A 25,000-nucleotide genomic window follows, 5' to 3' on the forward strand; every position below is an offset into this window, starting at 1 on the left:
GAGAGAGCACACAGAGTGGGAGACAGACACGCTGTGGGGGCAAAGAACGGACAGAGATCTCTTCCTCTCAGAGCCGCGGAGCAATGCGCGAACACACACACACACACACACACACACACACACACACACACACACGCGGTGTGTGCACAGTGCACACACCGACACTCATCTCTCTTTCTTTCTTTCTCCGTTTCCCTCCCCCCCTCTCTCTCGCGCTCTCCGAGAGACAGAAATTTCCCTGCTGTAGACTGGACACGCCCACACAGTCCGCGGGAGAAAGTACACTCTAAAAAATAATGAAATCTCATGAGTTTTGCCATGGCTGTCAAACCTAAATTTATATACTTTGCGATGTTCATCATCGTTCAAATTCGGCTGGTGGCTTATTAACATAGGATCCTGTGATGTGATGAACTCAAAATGCTAAATAATAAAGAAATATTTCTGGTTTCCAGGGACTTTAAATGGAATTTTCCATTTTGTTTTGGCTGGCCTGATGCTGGGCCTGGGCCGCCATGTGAGAAGGGGAGAGCCCGCAGCCATGGAGAAACTGAACGTTTAAAAGGCAATGCTGCTGCTGCCCCCTACTGCTTTCATGGATAACAAAAAAAAACGTTTACGGTATTAAGTGGTACTTTTGATGTAAAAAAGGTATTAGAGTGGTTTGTCATGTTTATTTCGAATATGTATGTAAACAAAACAGAGACAATATACAGGGTTAACAAGTCGATTGAAATAGTATTATGAAATAAAGATGAAGGGGTAACAAATGTAGACATATTCGAAAAGGAGTGAGAAGAAGTATAACTTATTAACTCCCACCCCTTTTCCACAATACTACATTATTATATTTATACTTGTATAACAACACATACTATAGAAATATCCACATATATATACCGGTATACATATATATATATATATTCATGTATATGTACATACATACACATACATACATAAAACACTAGTCATATAGTAATACACAACAATTATGTATATATATGACAATAATTGTTGTCATATATATACTATCCCATACATAGTATTCAATAACGCAACTATATAGTTATAATTTTTTTTAAATGTAGTTATTCATACATACAAACATACAGTCAGACAGACATACATACGTACGTACATACATAAAACATGTAATCTAACATCACCACCACCATGTGAAAATCAGTGTAACAGTCCTGCATTCCTCTCCTCCTTGTACCTTGTGAAAATCATATTTTTGTACAATATTTTAAACCGTTTTTTTTTTGGACATTGCTTTAGTTCCTCACTCAAACGGTTCCCTAATTTCACACCAGAAGTTGAAACACAAAAACCTTTCATAGTTGTACGTATACTGAGAGTTTTGAAATTATATTGTCCCCTTAAGTTATAACCCCCCACACGATCCCGAAACAAATTCTGTATGTTTTCTGGTAGTTGATTGTTTCTTGCCTATGTATTATTATTGCTGTTTGATATGATACAATGTCGGTGAATTTTAATAATTTTGACTGTAAAAATAGTGTGTTAGTGTGTTCCAGATAGCCAACCTTGTGTATGGTCCTTATTTCCCCAAACCTCAGCACAATAATGTAGATATGGCAGAAGACTAAAGAACAGTAGAGAGTAGGGGTGTCACAATATATCGTCCCACGAAATTTCGCGATAGTAAAACGTCACGATATGTATCGTTGAGATGAAATATCATATCGCAAAAAAAAAAAAAAAAAAAAAAAAAAATTTTTTTTTTTTTTTTTTCTTCCAAAAAATAGACTAAGAAACGTCTTTGTTTGTTGAAGTTCAATGTGTGGAAAGTAGTTCAGTTGAACAAGTCTCTGAAGAGACACATGAGAAGTTATACAGGAGAGAAACCATTCAATTGAGTTTCTGGCAAAACTGTTTACTTGACAGGAAAAACTGAAGATGCATAAAAAATAGATTAAGAAAAGTCTTGTTGTTTGAGTTTGAAGAAAAACTGAAGATGCATAATGAGAATTTATACTGCTGAGAAACCTTTTAGTTCAAAGTAAATCTAAGTGACGGTGTAACTCATTCTATTTCAAGATAAGCCTTATCTCCAATCTCATGTTTTTTCTAGTTGTTATTGTAATAACAATTTCCCACAACAGCATGTTTTGTATTTGTGCATTTCAAATAAAATACTACTTTTCCAGTCATATATTGTCATTATTCAAGTTTAAAAAAATATTGTTAAAATCGTATCGTATCGTATCGTATCGTTATCGTGAACCCAGTATCGTGATACGTATCGTATCGTGAACTGAGTGTATCGTGACACCCCTAGTAGAGAGTGTGGAATGACTTATGATCCAGAAACTGTTTTGCTTTATTTATGACTGCAATGCTTCTTGAAATTTTGGACTGTACGTGTTTAATATGTGGTTTCCAACTAAGTTTATCATCCATTATAATACGTGTTTAATATGTGGTTTCCAACTAAGTTTATCATCCATTATAACCCCTAGGAACTTATTTTCATGCACCCTTTCAATTACAACCCCATCTATTTCTATCTTCACCTGTGTGATTACTTTGTGGTTGGTAAATAACATCAATTTTGTTTTGCTCACATTTAATGATAATTTATTGTTGTTAAACCATATTTTCAATTGTGGTGGTTCTCAAATGTCTTCACGTCAAGGACCCGTAAACTGACATTAGACAACATTAGACAATGGACCCCCATCTCATAAGATTGTTGCTGTTAAGATGTATGAACCCCATGAAAATAAATTATACCCCATTTTACTGGGGACCCCCTGGAACCCCCCCCCCCCTTTATAAAAACAATGTAGAAACAAAACAGAATAATACTATGGCTTTTCTCCTGAATAGCATATTCTGTCTCTGTCTGGAATCAGTGTATACTGCGACCATCCACTATAACATGGTCATGATGAGTGTTCTAATTGTCGGAAAATAAGTTTTGAACTATGATGGGGCACGGTGGCGCAGTGGTAGCGCTGCCGCCTCACAGCAAGAAGCTCCTGGGTTCGATTCGTCCCTGGCATGCTGTGGATGCTGAGGGTGTGTCCCCATTCCCATGTCCTCAGTGTATACTGCCCAGGTGGGCTATCTCGTCAAAGGGGCCTTTCTGTGTAGAGTTTGGGGGCCCTATCGTTGCATCGGCGCAGTTTCTAGGCCGAGCGGCAGGCGCAGATCAAAGCAGTGGGCGTGGACAGGCGCACTTGATATCGTCGTGCTGGCGCTAGATGCAGCCCAAAGCATTACAACCACGCCTTTTAGGCGTAAAATTATGCACTGTCATGCTCATTGGATAAGTGCAATAAACGAATGGCACGCTTGCCTTTTTAGCTCAAATTCCACTGGTCCCGCAAAACCAGATGAAACCCAAGCCTCTGATCCCCCCCCCCCCACCTCCCTTCATCCCGTCTGTCTCCATATATCGGCTATTATTCCATATTATGATGCTTCTCAAACCAATCTAACTGCAGTTTAAATACTGCAAGCATGTAAATACGCTACACTATAGCAATATCAAAGTGAAAATAATGTTCTATGCATCAGCTAGAAAAATATAGCCTATTAGATTGGTGAAAGTTTGTCCAGAAAGATATCATTTTCTCTCGCCTGCTGCAGGAAGGATGATGCACATAAATATAGCCTACATTATGTCAAGTCATTGCATAAATATGTTTTTATTGTAAAACTAAATGTGAAATAGGGCCAAGTTATTGGAGGGACATCACAGCATAGCAGATGCCATTAGAAGCGCGTTCCGAAGCGCGTTCCGCTGTTACTTCTCTAAATCACGTTAACTCGACAAGGGGTATATATAGGCCCAGGAGGACATATATGTTTCACATAGGGTGGTGTTTTCATTTCGATGTTTTATTTGGTCCAATATTGAAATGTTGACAATGGCAGGCTGTGTTACCATTACACATTAATTTAGAACTACCTTTTATATCTATTTTGGCTCATTTGGTTGCTATTTAGTAGCGAAATGGAGAAACACAATGCATGCTGGGAACTCAGAGAGAGAGAGAGAGAAGGGTGACAGAGAAGAGGCAGTGAAGGCACAGAATAGGCCTGCTTTTCAAAAGCGCAAAGCGCTAAATGTACGCCAGGTCCCAAGATATCACTAGGCTGGTATTTAGCGCCGACACGCCCACTTTGGGACTGCGCCACGCCCATTCGGCCTAAAGCGCATTTGGCAGCCTAAAGCCTATTGCTATCTTGCCGAAACAGGCGCAAGGCACGTTTTTTTGCGGTTAAGGCCCGTAATAGCGCCGATGGCCTGTGGGAGAATAGAGCCCTGGATGTTCTCCCCGTGCTCCCCTGGAGTTTCCTCCCTCGCTAAAAACATGCAAAAAAAAAAGTCTTGAACTCTGAAAGTGGGGGTTGGTTGGTTGGTTATGATTTTGTTTAATCTATATAATATATTAATATTAATCTATAACACTTCTGGGTGTAATAATTGACTGTCATGGGTGGAACACATTGACACTACGGTCAGAAAATTGGGCACCGGTATCTTTATGGCAAGGAAATGTTCCATCAATTATGTTCCACCACACATTCTGGGACAAGTAGTCAAATCTCTAATCCTAAAACACCTGGACTATTGCTCACCTGTATGGCCATCTGCATCAAAGAGCACACTGAAAACACCTGGACTATTGCTCACCTGTATGGCCATCTGCATCAAAGAGCACACTGAGGAAACTACAGATTGTACAGAACAGAGCCACCAGACTCGTTTTACATCGCCCCATAAGAACAAACACAGACAGCATGCACTGTAAACTCTCATGGTTAGCAGTTGAGAAAAGGCTTGTCTTAAGCACAGTCACATTCTTCAGCAACAGTATTTACAACAAACCCCAATTCATTCACAGTAGGGCTGCAACTAACGATTATTTTGATAATCGATTAATCGGTCGATTTTTTGTTCGATTAATCGATTAATCGGATTAAAAAATGCACTGATATTGTTTCCATCCGTTTATTGAAAAACAACTTTTTTTTTGTTAAACAAAAACTCACCGGGCTTTGCTACATCAAAATTTAGCTTTGACAGGGCATGAACGAATACAAAATACATACAAATGTATGGTGTAAGTGCAAAAGATATCTTCATATCTTCTTAAATAAAGTGCTTTAACGCAGTGGTTCTCAACTGGTGTAGCCTCAGGACCCACTATTTTCCTTGTCATGAAGTCGCGACCCAAATTTCAGATTTTTTTTTGAACCACTCAAATTAATTGCACAAAAAATAGCGCATTAATTTAATACACAATCCCTTCATGCACTGTTATAAACTTCAAATGAACAAAAAAGTGCAACAGAAGTGCAACTAGGGCTAAAAACCAATTGAAATAAGGCAGACTTGAATTACAGGCCTATATGTTTTTAAATTTAAACAAGTCAAACTGGTCATGCTCAGAAAGTCTTATTTGAACTGTATGAAATATGAAATAAAATGCAGACTTATCTTGAATTACATGCCTATATGTTTTTAAACAAGTTAATAATAATAATAATAATAATAATAATAATAATAATAATAATAATAATAATAATAATAATAATAATAATAAAACAAGTTAACCTGGTCATGCTAATCCAGTTGCAATAGTCTGAATTTAACTAATATGAAATAAAAAGGAATCACAGGCAGGCTATATGATTTTTAGTTAAACTGGTCATAACTTTTAATTAAACTGGGGCCATGCTAATCCAGTTTCAATCATCTGAATTGAACTAAAATTAAATATGAAATTAAAAGGCAGACTTCTCTTGAATTACAGGCAGAGCATATGCTTCAGCTTGTTAAACAAGTAGAACTGGTCAGGCTAATCCAGTTTCAATAATCTGAATTTAACTCAAATGAAATATGAAAAAAAAAAAAAAAAAAAAAAAAAAGCCAACGAATCGATAATCAAATTCATTGCCAACGAATTTAATAATCGATTTTAATCGATTAGTTGTTGCAGCCCTAATTCACAGTCAAATTGTCAAATGCAGCCATAGTCACTTCACCAGAAAAGCAGGTGACAACCAAATCATGTTACCTCGACCCAAAATCAAACCCCTTGAAATCTATTGTGCCATCACTGGAACAGCTTCCCTCATCACATACGTCAATCAAGTCGTCTTTCAAATTCCATTTAAGAACACATTACTTAACAGGTGATCACCTGTTAAGTAATAGTCCAGTTGGTCATGTGCAATTCCATGTCTTCTCACAAATTTATGAACATAGCGTGTAACAATGTAAGTAACATAACCCAAAATGTAAATGTGTTACAGTATGTGTAAATGTGATGTCTTATGTATATAAGGCTTGTATTGTATTGCATTGTAGTATTGTATTTGGACCCCAGGAAGATTAGCTGGTGCCACAAGCATCAGCTAATGGGGATCCTTAATAAATAAATAAATAAATAAATAAAGAAAGAAAGAAATAAATAAATAAATAAATAAATAAATAAATAAATAAATAAATAAATAAATAAATAAATAAGCAAATGTACTCTGCTTTCCCCTCGTCACTTCTTTGTTGCTTGTCTGGAGCACTGAACAATGAAGACTCAGTAAAAGTCTGTGGTCTCTGAAGCGTTGATCATTGTTTTGAAGTGACATCAGGTGGCTTGCCTGAGAAACACTGAACATAACCAAGAGCTGCTTCTAACAAGGACAAACTCTCAACTTACTGTTATATGATTACCTCATTAGAAAACCACATACTGCATATCAGTGTGTGTGTGTGTGTGTGTGTGTGTGTGTGTGTGTGTGTGTGTGTGTGTGTGTGTGTGTGTGTGTGTGTGTGTGTGTGCCACCTCTCTGCGGAGCTGTCTGGTTCGATGAAGCGGATGGTGGGTGGGGCAGACAGGGTCTCGGTGGTGAACACGCCTCCCTGCAGCTGCAGGCCGAAGCCGCTGAGTGGGTCGCCTCTCAGAACCACCTCACTGCACTCACCGTGCACCACCTGACAGCTGGAGGACAAGGACACTGACACACACGCACATACATGCGCACACACACACACACACACACACACACACACACACACACACACACACACACACACACACACACACACACACACACACACACACACACACACACACACACACACAGAGTTATGGTGCAGCCTATCTTAGCACTGTTTTCAGGTATGATCCAGGTCTCTGTGAGGGCTAGAAAGTGGAGGGATTGAGATAGAGCATGAGCTGAGATGTCTGTTTTCTTAACAGCGGACTGGCAGTTTCAGAGTCCTCCAGCAACCAACCTTGTGCGCTTAGGGTATGAAAAATTACCTGGGTTACTACATTACATTACATTTACATTACATTACGTCATTTGGCAGACGCTTTTATCCAAAGCGACTTACAATAACACATTTTTTGTCAGCAATAGAGCAATCAACTATGGAGCACAGTCTATGACAACTACAACTTCTGAAGGAACAGTGGTATAAGTTTAGGTTAGTGGTACAAGGTTGGTTAGTTTTTTTTTTTTTTTTTATTATAGAAAGAGAGAGAACGAAGTTAGATCAAGAAGGGCCCAGATGGAGCCTGAAAAGGTGTGTCTTTAGTCTTTTCCGAAAGATCGGCAGTGATTCAGCTGTCCTGACCGAAGGTGGAAGCTCGTTCCACCATTGAGGTGCCAGGGATGAGAAGAGTCGAGATCGAGATGAGCGACTTTTGAGCCCCCGTAGCGAAGGAGGGGCGAGGCGACCTGCACTGGTGGAGGAGCGAAGGGAGCGCTGAGAGGTTTGGAACCTGACCATGGATTGGAGGTACCGGGGAGCTGACTGGTGTACTGCCCTGTAGGCCAGTACCAGTGTCTTGAATTTGATGCGGGCCGGGATGGGAAGCCAGTGGAGCTCCTGGAAGAGGGGAGTGACGTGAGAGAATTTGGGTTGGTTGAATATCAGACGGGCTGCAGCATTCTGAATGAGCTGAAGTGGTCGGATGTCGGTGGCAGGTAGGCCGGCCAGGAGCACGTTGCAGTAGTCCAGGCGGGAGGAGACAAGAGACTGGACCAGGAGTTGAGTCGCTTCTCTTGTGAGAAAGGGACGGATTTTGCGGATGTTGTAGAGAGAGAACCTACAGGAGCGCGCTGTAGCAGCTATGTTGGCAGAGCAAGACAGCTGGTTGTCAAGGATCACCCCAAGGTTCTTAGCTGTTTTGGAGGGCAGTACAGTGGTGTTGTCAATGGAGATGGAGAGATCTGCGAGAGGGCAGTCTTTTCCTGGGAGGAAGAGTAGCTCGGTCTTACCAAGGTTGAGCTTGAGGTGGTGGGCAGACATCCAGTCGCCAATGTCTTTGAGGCATGCAGAGATGCGAGCCTCGATTTGAGTGTCAGAGGGGGGGAAGGAAAGGAAAAGCTGGGTGTCATCAGCATAGCAGTGATAGGAAAAGCCATGAGAAGAGATCACATAGGCAAGAGATCTTATATAGAGAAGGAAAAGTAAGGGGCCCAGGACTGAGCCCTGGGGGACACCGGTGGTAAGAGGACAGGATCTGGAGAGAGACCCTCTCCATGAGACCTGGTATGAGCGGTTCGAGAGGTAGGAAGCAAACCAGGAGAGTGCAGAGCCTGAAATGCCGAGGTCAGACAGAGTGGAAAGAAGGATTTGGTGGTTGACTGTATCAAAGGCAGCAGACAGGTCAAGGAGGACAAGAACAGAAGACAGGGATGAGGCCTTAGCAGTGTTACTACACCTGAAGATACCATGTCTACGGCACCTATGGGCTGATGTTACAACAGAGATGGGGAAAAGACACATAGTATGGTAGATGAGCAGGCAGTTAGTCAAAGAGTCTTCATGCCCAGAGGCTGCTGCTAGAGCTGCCACTCTAGACTGTCTAGAGAAGTTAAGTTATCCTTTATTTATGCCCGTGGGGAAATTCATCCTCTGCATTTGACCCATCCTCTACTAGGAACCTTCCTAGAAGTAGGAGCAGTGGGCAGCCACAGTGCAGCGCCCGGGAACCAACTCCAGTTCTTTTGCCATTGCCTTGGTCAGGAGCACTGACAGGAGTATGAACCCTAACATACATGTGTTTGATGGTGGGAGGAAACCGGAGCACCCGGAGAAAACCCACACGAACACGGGGAGAACATACTTTTTGTTTTTGTTTTTTTTAAGTTAAGAAGTACTGGCCCAGGAGGGGCCTAATCCACACCCTTGCAAATTATCCTACAACTTCACAGGTGGACAATAAGCCCCGCCGCTTTGACAAAATGAAGCAAGTTTAACAACTCACTGCCTAATTACCCAGTATAACAGAGATTGGCAACAAAGCACCAGTCTACTCACACACACACACACACGGACACGGGCACGTGCATGCACACGCACGCACACGCACACGCACACGCGCACACACACACACACACACACGGACACACACACACACACACACACACACACACACACACACACACACACAGGACGTACAGGAGCTCTTGTGCTCTTTCTTCCTATGCCTCTGTCGTTTGAGCAGTGAGTTGCGGGGGCTCATGGGAACTGTAGTCCTGGGAAGAGTGCTGGAGCTCTGACTGCTGGGGCCCGAAGCGGTGGAGGCAGCAGGGGAGAAACTACAAGACACCAGAGCTGGTGGGGAGAGAGAGGGGGGAGAGAGGGGGGAGAGAGGGGGGAGAGGGGGGAGAGAGAGGGGAGAGAGAGGGGAGAGAGGGGGGAGAGAGGGGGGAGAGGGGGGAGAGAGAGGGGAGAGAGAGGGGAGAGAGAGGGGGAGAGAGGGGGGAGAGAGGGGGGAGAGAGAGGGGAGAGAGAGGGGGAGAGAGAGGGGGAGAGAGGGGAGAGAGAGGGGAGAGAGAGGGGGAGAGAGACAGATAGAGATACTTAGATCAGATCACTTTCAGTTACATTTCAGACAATACGAGGGATCAACCGAGCAGCATTTTGGTAAACAAACCGCGTCACTGGGTGGAAACTTCAATGGGACCCTATGGAGCATGAGCTTTGGGAGGCTTGAGTGTCTGACTCGAGCCGACCGACCCTGTTTACATTTTAAAAACTGCGACAGTGAAACACAACTTTAACACTACATGCATATATTATACATCAAACTCTTGAGCTAATTCTGCTCTCACTCAGAATGTAAAAATATAAGCGATGTGATGTATAGTTTTTGAGATATTAACGTTTGTTTGGCTGTGAAGTCACGCTGATTCGTCCTATACTTCCAATTTAAGAGAGAGAGAGTTTGAGACATGGTTTGGTCATGGTTACATGTAATTATAATAATAATATTAATATATAATATAATATATATACGGTAATATATAATATATTATATGGTTCATTATAAGAAATTCTTAAAAATGTGAATTCCTGCCACTTATTGTATGTCCTTTGAAAGTGCTGGGGATCAAACCCCCGGTCCTCGGCATCGAAGGCAAGCATCCTCCACCCCGACCACAACGCCACGCCCTTACTGGCCACCATTTGATTTCAATGTCACACCTTGTGTGACATTGAATGTGCATGGTAGTCTATTAGCACATTGAAAAATGAGGAAAAAGCAGTGTAGTGGGCTAGCTCCCAGCTCCTTTTGTGAAGCCAAGGCGGAAGTAACTTAATGGCCTATCAAATGGCCTGCAGGGGGCCACTCCACTGGCTGCAAAAAGAAGTCCGGTTACATAGAAGTGAATGGGACATTATTGAGATACTTCTCACTTGATTGATGGCCCAGGTAAACACAGGAAACACTTTCCTAATGACTTTATGGCCTCAATCCTGTCCGTTCTCACTCCAAACTGGTACCAGAGCCCCGCTTTGTCACACGCCTTGTGCAATTGAGGTAACGCCCCCCGGAGCCTTGTGCATTGTATGGAACACACCACGGACCGTTAAACAGCACGTACTCTGCACCTGTGGGTTCAGGCAAAAGTCAAGTACGCCGTCGGGTCCGTCGTCCAGAATGAGTTGGGAAGAGGGGACCCTCTCCCTTCCTGGTTTTGGGTTAGGGGCATGGAGACCCTAACCCTAAGCCCACCACCATATCCAGACCCTAACCTATAAGACCACCTACCCAATGCCTAACCCTATCACCATATGCTCGCTGATCATGGAACAATAGCAGGCGGTGCTGCAGCTCTTCTCGTCCAAATTCACGTCACTTCTGGCTACAAATAACCAAGATGGCGACAGTGAAAGTGCCAACCTGGAGGCTTCAAAATGCGACGTCACGGAGGCTACATCCTGTATCAGTGACGGAGGCTACATCCTGTATCAGTGACGGAGGCTACATCCTGTATCAGTGACGAAGGCTACATCCTGTATCAGTCAGGGAGGCTACATCCTGTATCAGTGACGGAGGCTACATCCTGTATCAGTGACGGAGGCTACATCCTGTATCAGTCAGGGAGGCTACATCCTGTATCAGTGACGGAGGCTACATCCTGTATCAGTCACAGAGGCTACATCCTGTATCAGTCAGGGAGGCTACATCCTGTATCAGTCAGGGAGGCTACATCCTGTATCAGTGACAGAGGCTACATCCTGTATCAGTCAGGGAGGCTACATCCTGTATCAGTCAGGGAGGCTACATCCTGTATCAGTCAGGGAGGCTACATCCTGTATCAGTCACGGAGGCTACATCCTGTATCAGTCAGGGAGGCTACATCCTGTATCAGTGACGGAGGCTACATCCTGTATCAGTGACGGAGGCTACATCCTGTATCAGTCAGGGAGGCTACATCCTGTATCAGTGACGGAGGCTACATCCTGTATCAGTGACGGAGGCTACATCCTGTATCAGTCAGGGAGGCTACATCCTGTATCAGTGACGGAGGCTACATCCTGTATCAGTGACGGAGGCTACATCCTGTATCAGTCAGGGAGGCTACATCCTGTATCAGTCACGGAGGCTACATCCTGTATCAGTGACGGAGGCTACATCCTGTATCAGTCAGGGAGGCTACATCCTGTATCAGTGACGGAGGCTACATCCTGTATCAGTCAGGGAGGCTACATCCTGTATCAGTGACGGAGGCTACATCCTGTATCAGTCAGGGAGGCTACATCCTGTATCAGTGACGGAGGCTACATCCTGTATCAGTCAGGGAGGCTACATCCTGTATCAGTGACGGAGGCTACATCCTGTATCAGTCAGGGAGGCTACATCCTGTATCAGTGACGGAGGCTACATCCTGTATCAGTGACGGAGGCTACATCCTGTATCAGTCAGGGAGGCTACATCCTGTATCAGTCACGGAGGCTACATCCTGTATCAGTGACGGAGGCTACATCCTGTATCAGTCACGGAGGCTACATCCTGTATCAGTGACGGAGGCTACATCTGTATCAGTCAGGGAGGCTACATCCTGTATCAGTGACGGAGGCTACATCCTGTATCAGTCACGGAGGCTACATCCTGTATCAGTCAGGGAGGCTACATCCTGTATCAGTCAGGGAGGCTACATCCTGTATCAGTGATGGAGGCTACATCCTGTATCAGTCAGGGAGGCTACATCCTGTATCAGTCAGGGAGGCTACATCCTGTATCAGTCAGGGAGGCTACATCCTGTATCAGTCAGGGAGGCTACATCCTGTATCAGTGACGGAGGCTACATCCTGTATCAGTGATGGAGGCTACATCCTGTATCAGTGACGGAGGCTTCAGTGACGGAGGCTACATCCTGTATCAGTGACGGAGGCTACATCCTGTATCAGTCACGGAGGCTACATCCTGTATCAGTCACGGAGGCTACATCCTGTATCAGTGACGGAGGCTACATCCTGTATCAGTCAGGGAGGCTACATCCTGTATCAGTGACGGAGGCTACATCCTGTATCAGTCAGGGAGGCTACATCCTGTATCAGTCAGGGAGGCTACATCCTGTATCAGTGACGGAGGCTACATCCTGTATCAGTCAGGGAGGCTACATCCTGTATCAGTCACGGAGGCTACATCCTGTATCAGTGACGGAGGCTACATCCTGTATCAGTCAGGGAGGCTACATCCTGTATCAGTGACGGAGGCTACATCCTGTATCAGTCAGGGAGGCTACATCCTGTATCAGTCAGGGAGGCTACATCCTGTATCAGTCAGGGAGGCTACATCCTGTATCAGTCAGGGAGGCTACATCCTGTATCAGTCAGGGAGGCTACATCCTGTATCAGTCACGGAGGCTACATCCTGTATCAGTCAGGGAGGCTACATCCTGTATCAGTGACGGAGGCTACATCCTGTATCAGTGACGGAGGCTACATCCTGTATCAGTGACGGAGGCTACATCCTGTATCAGTCAGGGAGGCTACATCCTGTATCAGTGACGGAGGCTACATCCTGTATCAGTCAGGGAGGCTACATCCTGTATCAGTCAGGGAGGCTACATCCTGTATCAGTCAGGGAGGCTACATCCTGTATCAGTCATGGAGGCTACATCCTGTATCAGTGACGGAGGCTACATCCTGTATCAGTCACGGAGGCTACATCCTGTATCAGTCAGGGAGGCTACATCCTGTATCAGTGACGGAGGCTACATCCTGTATCAGTCACGGAGGCTACATCCTGTATCAGTCGGGCTACATCCTGTATCAGTCACGGAGGCTACATCCTGTATCAGTCAGGGAGGCTACATCCTGTATCAGTCAGGGAGGCTACATCCTGTATCAGTGACGGAGGCTACATCCTGTATCAGTCACGGAGGCTACATCCTGTATCAGTCAGGGAGGCTACATCCTGTATCAGTGACGGAGGCTACATCCTGTATCAGTCAGGGAGGCTACATCCTGTATCAGTGACGGAGGCTACATCCTGTATCAGTCAGGGAGGCTACATCCTGTATCAGTCAGGGAGGCTACATCCTGTATCAGTCAGGGAGGCTACATCCTGTATCAGTCAGGGAGGCTACATCCTGTATCAGTCACGGAGGCTACATCCTGTATCAGTCACGGAGGCTACATCCTGTATCAGTGACGGAGGCTACATCCTGTATCAGTCAGGGAGGCTACATCCTGTATCAGTGACGGAGGCTACATCCTGTATCAGTCAGGGAGGCTACATCCTGTATCAGTCACGGAGGCTACATCCTGTATCAGTCGAACAATAGACAGAAAGACAGAGAGGCAGACAGGCAGGAAGGCAGGCAGGCAGGCAGACAGACAGACAGGAAGGCAGGCAGGCAGGCAGACAGACAGGCAGGCAGGCAGACAGATGGACAGGCAGGCAGGCAGACAGATGGACAGGCAGACAGATGGACAGGCAGGCAGGCAGGCAGACAGGTAGGAGAGGATCCTTACACTTGCTGTAGTCGAGGCTGTTGATGGTGTTGTTGTTGGAGGCAGTCCATGACTTGTTGAGGGTGGAGCTTGTGTTGCAGAGGGTGGAGTTGAGGGGGTGACAGTAGTTCACACAGGGGTCCCAGGAGTGTGGGTGGTCCGACTTCTGGACCTTCACTACAATAGGCACACACACACAAATGCACACAATTTCTATTAATCTGATAATTCAGTTCTGAGGTAGATAACATTCAACTCCCATGACTGATCCCTGTGTCTTGGACAGTTGGCAGCTTGTTGTTCTGGATGAAGTGTTGTACCCAAAGGCTCTCACTCTCACTTCCTAAGACGCCTTTTGCATGGTGACTCCCACAGCTGCTTTGTGTGATTCATTTCTGATATACTGTATGGCATCACACAATGCACATGCGCAATACACAAATCCATCCAACTCCGTATTCTAAATTTGGGATGCAGTGTTGTACCTTCCCTGGCGGTGGGCCAGTGACTTTTTCTGAAAAACTGTGAGAAGAGGAAGAAGCTTACCTTGTTATATAATGGGTTATATAAAATAAAATGATTTTCTTCATAAAAACAATTTGAACATAAAACATCCATCTTTTAAAATCTATTGTCCTGTGGAGGGTGCAGTAATAATGTAAGGTCATTTTTTTTAATGTATTTTCAGCATTTGTTTGTTTGTTGTTGTTGTTGTTGTTTTGGGGGGGGGGGGCTCATGAGGAGCTGGTCATTTTAAAAGTAGCTCGCAAACGCAAAAAAAAAAGTGTGGCCACCCCCGGTTTAGGGCATAGCCCTCCTGGTCATATCAGGCTCTCAGTTGAAAGCCCTCAGGTATGTCTGTGTTGACCATGAATGTTGGGCTGAACAAAGCAGAGATATCTATCTGCCTTCAAAATCCGACAGGCGAAACTCAGCAGTGAACTTGGTTGATTGACATCACTGATACATCATCACTGATGACATCACTCACTGATGACATCACAATTGCTTGAGTGACATCACTGATATCACAATTGCTCGAGTGACATCATTGGTGACATCATCAGTGGGAAGAAGGGAATGGATGCTGATGTCGTCACAATTGCTCTGTGAGTGTGAAGGCCTCAGGGTTTTGGACCAGATTGTAAACATGCTTAATCCTGTTTTAAAGTCTGGCATTTTAACATGGGGGTGAATGGGGAACGACTCTCTTTTGGAGCCAACCTCAAGTGGCCATTCGAGGATCTACAGCTTATTTTTTCCCCACTTCCGCATAGGCTTCATCTTGCCGCCTGGTCATACCATGTATTAGTAATACAACACATTTGTAGCTTAGCTGCATTTTTTTTAAACAAGCATAAGATGAACCTCACAGGCTCCTGTACTTTCACCATACAGTACATTAGAACAGAGGATGGGAATCCAAAATAGAGAGGGCTGAAGCGAAGAGAGGAGGGGAGAAGGAAAGGAAAGGAGAGGAGAAGAATCCAGTACAGTATCTATGTCTCTCTCTCTCTCTCTCTCTCTGAGCTCTCCTCTTCTAAGCCTCTCTTTCTCATCCTCTCTCATCATTCTCTAACCAGGTCAACGAAAAATGCACCACTAAGAAAACAGCCTGCTTTTCCCCGAACGAGGAAGAGGTGTGTGTGTGTGAGTGTGTGTGTGTGTGTGTGTGTGTGTGCGTGTGTGTGCGTGTGTGTGTGTGTGCATGTGCGTGAGTGCGTGCGAGTGTGTGTGCGTGTGTGTGTGCGTGTATGTGTGTGCGTGCGAGTGTGTGTTGTGTGTACACTTGTCATACTTAAGCCCCTCGGCTATGAGCGTTAACCTGGGATAATCAAGCAGCCGTTGGAATCAGCGTTTCCTCGGCAAATCCAGCGGCACTAATTCCTCCACAGAGGAAAAGCTGCTGCTGCTGTGAAGCAACATCCCTTCAACTCATTAAAGCACAAAGTTGCCGTCGCAGCCAAAATGTCTCCTCCACAGGCTTTCCAAAATGTCTCCTCCACAGGCTTTCCAAAATGTCTCCTCCACAGGCTTTCCAAAATGTCTCCTCCACAGGCTTTCCAAAATGTCTCCTCCACAGGCTTTCCAAAATGTCTCCTCCACAGGCTTTCCAAAATGTCTCCTCCACATGCTTTCCAAAATGTCCCCTCCACATGCTTTCCAAAATGTCTCCTCTACAGGCTTTCCAAAATGTCTCCTCTACAGGCTTTCCAAAATGTCTTCTCCACAGGCTTTCCAAAATGTCTCCTCCACAGGCTTTCCAAAATGTCTTCTCCACAGGCTTTCCAAAATGTCTCCTCCACAGGCTTTCCAAAATGTCTCCTCCACATGCTTTCCAAAATGTCTCCTCCACATGCTTTCCAAAATGTCTCCTCCACAGGCTTTCCAAAATGTCTCCTCCACAGGCTTTCCAAAATGTCTCCTCCACATGCTTTCCAAAATGTCTCCTCCACAGGCTTTCCAAAATGTCTCCTCCACAGGCTTTCCAAAATGTCTCCTCCACAGACTTTCCAAAATGTCTCCTCCACAGGCTTTCCAAAATGTCTCCTCCACAGACTTTCCAAAATGTCTTCTCCACATGCTTTCCAAAATGTCTCCTCCACAGGCTTTCCAAAATGTCTCCTCCACAGGCTTTCCAAAATGTCTCCTCCACATGCTTTCCAAAATGTCTCCTCCACAGGCTTTCCAAAATGTCTCCTCCACAGGCTTTCCAAAATGTCTCCTCCACAGACTTTCCAAAATGTCTCCTCCACATGCTTTCCAAAATGTCTCCTCCACAGGCTTTCCAAAATGTCTCCTCCACATGCTTTCCAAAATGTCTCCTCCACAGGCTTTCCAAAATGTCTCCTCCACAGGCTTTCCAAAATGTCTCCTCCACAGGCTTTCCAAAATGTCTCCTCCACAGGCTTTCCAAAATGTCTCCTCCACAGGCTTTCCCAAATGTCTTCTCCACAGGCTTTCCAAAATGTCTCCTCCACAGGCTTTCCAAAATGTCTCCTCCACATGCTTTCCAAAATGTCTCCTCCACAGGCTTTCCAAAATGTCTCCTCCACAGACTTTCCAAAATGTCTCCTCCTCAGGCTTTCCAAAATGTCCCCTCCACAGGCTTTCCAAAATGTCCCCTCCTCCTCAGACTTTCCAAAATGTCTCCTCCTCAGGCTTTCCAAAATGTCCCCTCCACAGGCTTTCCAAAATGTCCCCTCCTCCACAGGCTTTCCAAAATGTCTCCTCCACAGACTTTCCAAAATGTCTCCTCCACAGGCTTTCCAAAATGTCTCCTCCACAGACTTTCCAAAATGTCTTCTCCACATGCTTTCCAAAATGTCTCCTCCACAGGCTTTCCAAAATGTCTCCTCCACAGGCTTTCCAAAATGTCTCCTCCACATGCTTTCCAAAATGTCTCCTCCACAGGCTTTCCAAAATGTCTCCTCCACAGGCTTTCCAAAATGTCTCCTCCACAGACTTTCCAAAATGTCTCCTCCACATGCTTTCCAAAATGTCTCCTCCACAGGCTTTCCAAAATGTCTCCTCCACAGGCTTTCCAAAATGTCTCCTCCACAGGCTTTCCAAAATGTCTCCTCCACAGGCTTTCCAAAATGTCTCCTCCACAGGCTTTCCAAAATGTCTCCTCCACAGGCTTTCCAAAATGTCTCCTCCACAGGCTTTCCCAAATGTCTTCTCCACAGGCTTTCCAAAATGTCTCCTCCACAGGCTTTCCAAAATGTCTCCTCCACATGCTTTCCAAAATGTCTCCTCCACAGGCTTTCCAAAATGTCTCCTCCACAGACTTTCCAAAATGTCTCCTCCTCAGGCTTTCCAAAATGTCCCCTGCACAGGCTTTCCAAAATGTCCCCTCCTCCTCAGACTTTCCAAAATGTCTCCTCCTCAGGCTTTCCAAAATGTCCCCTCCACAGGCTTTCCAAAATGTCCCCTCCTCCACAGGCTTTCCAAAATGTCTCCTCCACAGGCTTTCCAAAATGTCTCCTCCTCAGGCTTTCCAAAATGTCTCCTCCACAGGCTTTCCAAAATGTCCCCTCCACAGGCTTTCCAAAATGTCCCCTCCTCCACAGGCTTTCCAAAATGTCTCCTCCACAGACTTTCCAAAATGTCTCCTCCACAGACTTTCCAAAATGTCCCATCCACTTATAAGAATGTCATCTACAGTATGTCAGCAGTTTTCAAAGTGTGGGGCGTGCCTCCCCTTAGGGGCATGAGACAACTTCAGGGGGGAAATCGCACACACACACACACACACACACACACACACACACACACACACACACACACACACACAGCTCCTGTACCCACCGGTGTCATGTTGCTTCCCAGTTACATGTAGCCTTGCGTGATGGGAGGGGAGTATTTCCAGTTTAACCAGTTGGGTGGTGCTGGCTAGCAGCTGTGTGGCCTCCAGCACTGTGCAGTGCTCTGTGGATGTCCCGTCGATGGACAGCAGGTGATCCCCCGCATGCAATGCCCCACATCTGGTGTAAGAGAGAGAGAAAGAGGGAGAGAGATAGGAAGAGGGAGCAGGAGAGAGAGAGGGGGAGAGAAAGTGAAAAATTGTGGGCTTCAAGTATAAAAAAGTTAAAATCTTAATGCCTATAAAGATACAATCTAAAAAGGGGAAGTGTAGTTAGAACAATTAAAATGCTATTAAAAGTCTCTCAGCAGCGGCTGTGGTCGGGCTGGATTGCTCCTCTAAAGTCCGTGTTAGACTCAAAATCTCTTCAGCACACATATCTGATGAGCATTTATGGTGATCAGTGGCAGTTAGTTGAGGCTCCTCCTCCATAGACCGCCCGTCAAATGAAATAGGCTATTTAACAAACTCTGAGCCGATGGACAATGGATGCCCATCAGTCCAGTTCCATATGATATAAGAGCCGAATCGGTCTTCTTATTTGGGTCCTATAGACGAACGGAACATATTATGTTTCCATCTCTCCTGTGGAACACCTCCTCCACTTTCCCATTCTCCACATATGACGTGGGAGTCTCTCCTCATGAACGAGAACCAAATCTCCAACCTTGAATGAGACTGATTTGACTGGACTGGTCCAGTGAGCAGAACACAGCTCCATCAGATACTCTTTCCTCCATCATCACCAGTTTGCGGTGATAATTCCACCGCTTCGTCAATTGCTCTCCTTCCACCTTCCTCATGTCCAAAGCGTGAGCGAATCAGAGGGCAGCGTTGTTCTTCTTTGTCCAATCCTGACTGTCCGTATGCAAGTAGGTGAGCGGCCTTGAGTTTATCACTCCCTCAACTTCGGTCACCAGTGTTTTGCATTTCCTCAAACGTCAGAGAAGCTCTTCCAAGTATTTTTTGGATGCAGATTTTGACAGACTTGACGAGACGTTCCCACATCCCGCCCCACCATGCAGCTCTTTCCATGTTCTTTTCTTTCCAGAGAAGAACCTTTGCATTTCTGCTCCTTTCATCACGTTCCACATTTCCCTTAGATCCTTATCAGCACGCTTAAAGGTTTCTGCATTATCAGAGTAGATGGTACTACAAAGTCCTCTTCTCAAAATGAATCTCCTAAATGGCAGCAAAAAGGCGTCTGTGGATAGATCAGAGACTCATTCCAGATGGATAGCTCTCGTGACTACTGCACATGTAAACAACGCTTACATGTTAGTCTGCATCCACCAGCTCTGCACACAGGCTTTACAGAAGCTGTGGCTACATGACAGGAGGACAAGATCTTTAAAGACTTTTATGCCTGTTGAAGCGTTTTATAAAAATTGTGTTTAAAAAAAGAACGCATTTACGTTCAAAAAGTCATAAAAGTCATTCACGTTTGTGAAGATTATCATGGAGAACCCAGATTCGCATTCCCATAAACTTTTGTTAACCACAGACCTTATTTTATGCATTTAACCGAAACCCCCATGTTAAATCCCATAGACTTTTCCACTGAAGAACCCGGAAGTATACTTCCGGACTCATCCCTGCGGCTCTCTATGATTGTCTCTTGTCTGTGTTAGACACAAGGTCTACTGCACGTGTGTGTGTAGACACATAGAATAGCACATATCCTAAACGGCTGCAGCCAATACAACGGACTTTACATAAGCAGACACGACCGCCTGGTGGATCTGGTGTCAAACAGCATCAGAGAAGTACAGGACAATACAACACAAATGCACAAACACAGCACTGTCAAACTGGACTGGTTCAATCACAACACCACCGACAATAACACACTGCACAATATCCCAAATACCCCAGACATTGTTTTCATCAATGAAAGCAGAAAGTCAGTCACCATCATTGAAATAGCCTGCTCTTTTGATCTGTACATGGACACCTGCTTCACAACCAAACTCATGAAATATCAGCCCTTGGTAGAATATATTACAACTCTAGGCTACAGCTGCCAACTCATTGTGCTTGTGTTTGGGAGTCTGGGGCATGTCCACAAACTCCTGCTCCGTGGACTGCAATTAGGCGGGCTGCTCAAGCCTGATGCAAAAAAATTAGCAAAATACTGCTCAATCTCAGCCATTATAGGCAGCCTCTTTATCTGGAGAAGATGATGCTTTGTATACCCTTGAGTGCTAAACATGCTTGTTAGTTTGCATACATTATATTTAGGTAAGTCATCATCTTGCTGCAATGCCTTTTCCTGTGCTTAAGAAGTACATGCATCAGTGTCTGGTTCAATATAAATGTACTGTACTGCGGCCTTCTTCTAAAATGTTTGGGTCTGTAATATTTGCTGTACTTTAGATCCAAATAAAAGTATTTAAATGTGTGTGTGTGTGTGTGTGTGTGTGTGTGTGTGTGTGTGTGTGTGTACCTGTCCACCACGCTGGCTGGTTTGACCCGATCGATGACAATGACCTGTTTGTTTCTGTGATTGGCTGACGTCAGTGTGATGCCCAGCGTTGCCCCTGGTGACTTGGCAATCTCCACCAATAGCGGGCCGGAGGCATTCGTTTCTGTTTCTGATAGGAGATAATTGCATGTAAAAACACATTTTTTATAGATTAGCCTTTTATAATTAATCATTTAGTTAGGGGTTGAAGCCCGATTGTTTTTGTGCTGGTTTATTCTTCTTCTTGTTCTCGTTGTTAATCTGCCTCCACGCAAGTTCCTCAATCAATCAATGCCCTGTACCTCAGTTTTTGTTGTTGTTGTTATTGCTATATTATCAACAAACCGGCCAAGATATCGAAGCTGATGGGCTTCATGGAAAGAGCGTGACTTGAATTGGATAACAGTTATATCGAATTGGTCATTCAGTGGCGTTTTGAGGCTGGCGAGCACTTAGCTAACGGCTAGCTAGCGCCAGCGGCTAACGCTTATATCAGTATTACTTATTCTATCAGTCATGACATGAGAGATGACATATGACGTGTGTGTGTGTGTGTCTCACCCATGATGGTGACGTCATACTCTGTCTGCAGCAGGGCTTCCTGTCCGCTCTGAGCCAGCAGGCTGAGGGCGTGGCTGAGGCTCACGCTGTGCAGAGGCACGCCATCCACACTGAGCACACGGTCCCCGGGACGTAGAGAGCCCTCCCTAAACACACACACGCACGCACGCACGCACGCACGCACACACACACACACACACACACACACACACACACACACACACACACACACACACACACACACACACTCACACGCACGCACGCACGCACGCACGCACGCACACGCACACACACACACACACACACACACACACACACACACTCACACACACACACACACACACACCGCACGCAGCCACACAATGGATTCAGCAGTCTGAGATCAAGGTGACATTGAATCATACTACTGTATTTCAATTCCAGAGGATACTGGAAGGACTACCCTTCATGTTGTGGGAGTTCTATAGAAGTCTATTGGACTACCCTTCATGTTGTGGGAGATCTATAGAAGTCTATTGGACTACCCTGCATGTTGTGGGAGTTCTATATAAGTTTATTGGACTACCCTGCATGTTGTGGGAGTTCCATAGAAGTCTATTGGACTACCCTTCATGTTGTGGGAGATCTATAGAAGTCTATTGGGACTACCCTGCATGTTGTGGGAGTTCTTTAGAAGTCTATTGGACTACCCTGCATGTTGTGGGAGTTCTTTAGAAGTCTATTGGACTACCCTGCATGTTGTGGGAGTTCTATATAAGTTTATTGGACTACCCTGCATGTTGTGGGAGTTCTTTAGAAGTCTATTGGACTACCCTGCATGTTGTGGGAGTTCTATATAAGTTTATTGGACTACCCTGCATGTTGTGGGAGTTCTTTAGAAGTCTATTGGACTACCCTGCATGTTGTGGGAGTTCTATATAAGTTTATTGGACTACCCTGCATGTTGTGGGAGTTCTTTAGAAGTCTATTGGACTACCCTGCATGTTGTGGGAGTTCCATAGAAGTCTATTGAACTACCCTGCATGTTGTGGGAGTTCTTTAGAAGTCTATTGGACTACCCTGCATGTTGTGGGAGTTACAGTATATAGGAGTCTATTGGATTACCCTGCACATTGTGGGAGTTCTATAGAAGTCGATTGGACTACCCTGCATGTTGTGGGAGTTCTATAGAAGTCTATTGAACTACCCTTCATGTTGTGGAGTTCTATAGAAGTATATTGGACTACCCTTCATGTTGTGGGAGATCTATAGCAGTCTATTGGGACTACCCTGCAGGTTGTGGGATTCTATATCAGTCTACACAGGACTACCCTGCAGGTTGTGGGATTCTATATCAGTCTACACAGGACTACCCTGCAGGTTGTGGGATTCTATATCAGTCTACACAGGACTACCCTGCACATTGAAACATGTGGGAAAAGGGGTACCCAGTGTGCTAAAAAGTGACACCAAGGGGTCCCAACTTTGGAGTCAAGATGGCGCTGGTGAAGCGGCAGCCTGTTACGTGCAGCTCTGTATAGTTTGGGTGTTTTTCAGCATTTTGAAGTCTTCCTAAGTGATTCTAGTCATTGCTGGTGCACAATACTTTGTTTTTAGTGCAGTGGACAGTGCTTCGTGGAAAAGACACGCTGTGTAAACTGCTCCATGTAGAGGAGTGTAGCCAGGCTATTGTCTAAACTGCTCCATGTAGAGGAGTGTAGCCAGGCTATTGTCTAAACTGCTCCATGTAGAGGAGTGTAGCCAGGCTATTGTCTAAACTGCTCCATGTAGAGGAGTGTAGCCAGGCTATTGTCTAAACTGCTCCATGTAGAGGAGTGTAGCCAGGCTATTGTCTAAACTGCTCCATGTAGAGGAGTGTAGCCAGGCTATTGTCTAAACTGCTCCATGTAGAGGAGTGTAGCCAGGCTATTGTCTAAACTGCTCCATGTAGAGGAGTGTAGCCAGGCTATTGTCTAAACTGCTCCATGTAGAGGAGTGTAGCCAGGCTATTGTCTAAACTGCTCCATGTAGAGGAGTGTAGCCAGGCTATTGTCTAAACTGCTCCATGTAGAGGAGTGTAGCCAGGCTATTAGCCAGGCTATTGTCTAAACTGCTCCATGTAGAGGAGTGTAGCCAGGCTATTGTCTAAACTGCTCCATGTAGAGGAGTGTAGCCAGGCTATTGTCTAAACTGCTCCATGCAGAGGAGTGTAGCCAGGCTATTGTCTAAACTGCTCCATGTAGAGGAGTGTAGCCAGGCTATTGTCTAAACTGCTCCATGTAGAGGAGTGTAGCCAGGCTATTGTCTAAACTGCTCCATGTAGAGGAGTGTAGCCAGGCTATTGTCTAAACTGCTCCATGTAGAGGAGTGTAGCCAGGCTATTGTCTAAACTGCTCCATGTAGAGGAGTGTAGCCAGGCTATTGTCTAAACTGCTCCATGTAGAGGAGTGTAGCCAGGCTATTGTCTAAACTGCTCCATGTAGAGGAGTGTAGCCAGGCTATTGTCTAAACTGCTCCATGTAGAGGAGTGTAGCCAGGCTATTGTCTAAACTGCTCCATGTAGAGGAGTGTAGCCAGGCTATTGTCTAAACTGCTCCATGCAGAGGAGTGTAGCCAGGCTATTGTCTAAACTGCTCCATGTAGAGGAGTGTAGCCAGGCTATTGTCTAAACTGCTCCATGCAGAGGAGTGTAGCCAGGCTATTGTCTAAACTGCTCCATGCAGAGGAGTGTAGCCAGGCTATTGTCTAAACTGCTCCATGTAGAGGAGTGTAGCCAGGCTATTGTCTACTCCCGACAGGATTTAGCACCGTTCCCTAAACCTGCTGGGACAAGACACAATATTCCGGCGGAATGATTGCGGAGACGTCGGGGAACAACTCAAGCTGGAGTAAAGAGAAACATGAGGTAGAGAGAGATCATGGAGGGGAACATTTACAGCAGCTCTACCGTCCATAACCATGTTCGCTCCTTAAACAACAAAATGGAGGAACTGGAGACCTGAAAGCATCGCTAGCATAAATAACTTTCTGACGATACGGGCGCACAGGGACATGAAAGCAACCGGTAAGCAAGAAGGAGGGGGCTTGCTGTGCAAATGAATAACACATGGTGTAACCCTGTTGGCGCAATGCACAATTGCGCAACAGTGATATCACTCAGGCAGTTGTGATGTCACTCGAGCAACTGTGATGTAGTATGAGCCGATGGCGCACAGTTGCACGGGGACCCAGTTACGCAACTGTGATTTGCCAAACTGTGATGTCACCCAGACAGTTGTGATGTCATGAGTGATGTCACTCGAACAACTGTGATTGAAGGGCCGATGGTGCACAATTGCTCAACTCTGGAGGGGGCTTTAACCCCTCCTTCATGCCTCCTCTC

General features: G+C 45.2%; 1 protein-coding gene across 1 annotated transcript in view; it reads right to left on the reverse strand.

Annotated features, from left to right (window-relative positions):
• The window catches only part of grip2b (glutamate receptor interacting protein 2b), a gene marked incomplete at both ends in the record, with an annotated part of 174,312 nt that overhangs the window by 41,828 nt on the left and 107,484 nt on the right, over positions 1 to 25,000 (reverse strand). Inside the window, 6 exons of the mRNA XM_083661630.1 lie at positions 6,828 to 6,999; positions 9,458 to 9,613; positions 14,270 to 14,425; positions 18,560 to 18,735; positions 21,061 to 21,208; positions 21,640 to 21,785. Of these exons, the coding sequence (XP_083517756.1) occupies positions 6,828 to 6,999; positions 9,458 to 9,613; positions 14,270 to 14,425; positions 18,560 to 18,735; positions 21,061 to 21,208; positions 21,640 to 21,785 (954 nt within the window). The remainder of the gene's footprint in view (positions 1 to 6,827; positions 7,000 to 9,457; positions 9,614 to 14,269; positions 14,426 to 18,559; positions 18,736 to 21,060; positions 21,209 to 21,639; positions 21,786 to 25,000) is intronic.

The sequence above is a fragment of the Poromitra crassiceps genome (genome assembly GCF_964638095.1).
Source record: "Poromitra crassiceps genome assembly, chromosome: 27".
In the NCBI taxonomy this organism is placed as follows: Eukaryota; Metazoa; Chordata; class Actinopteri; order Beryciformes; family Melamphaidae; genus Poromitra; species Poromitra crassiceps.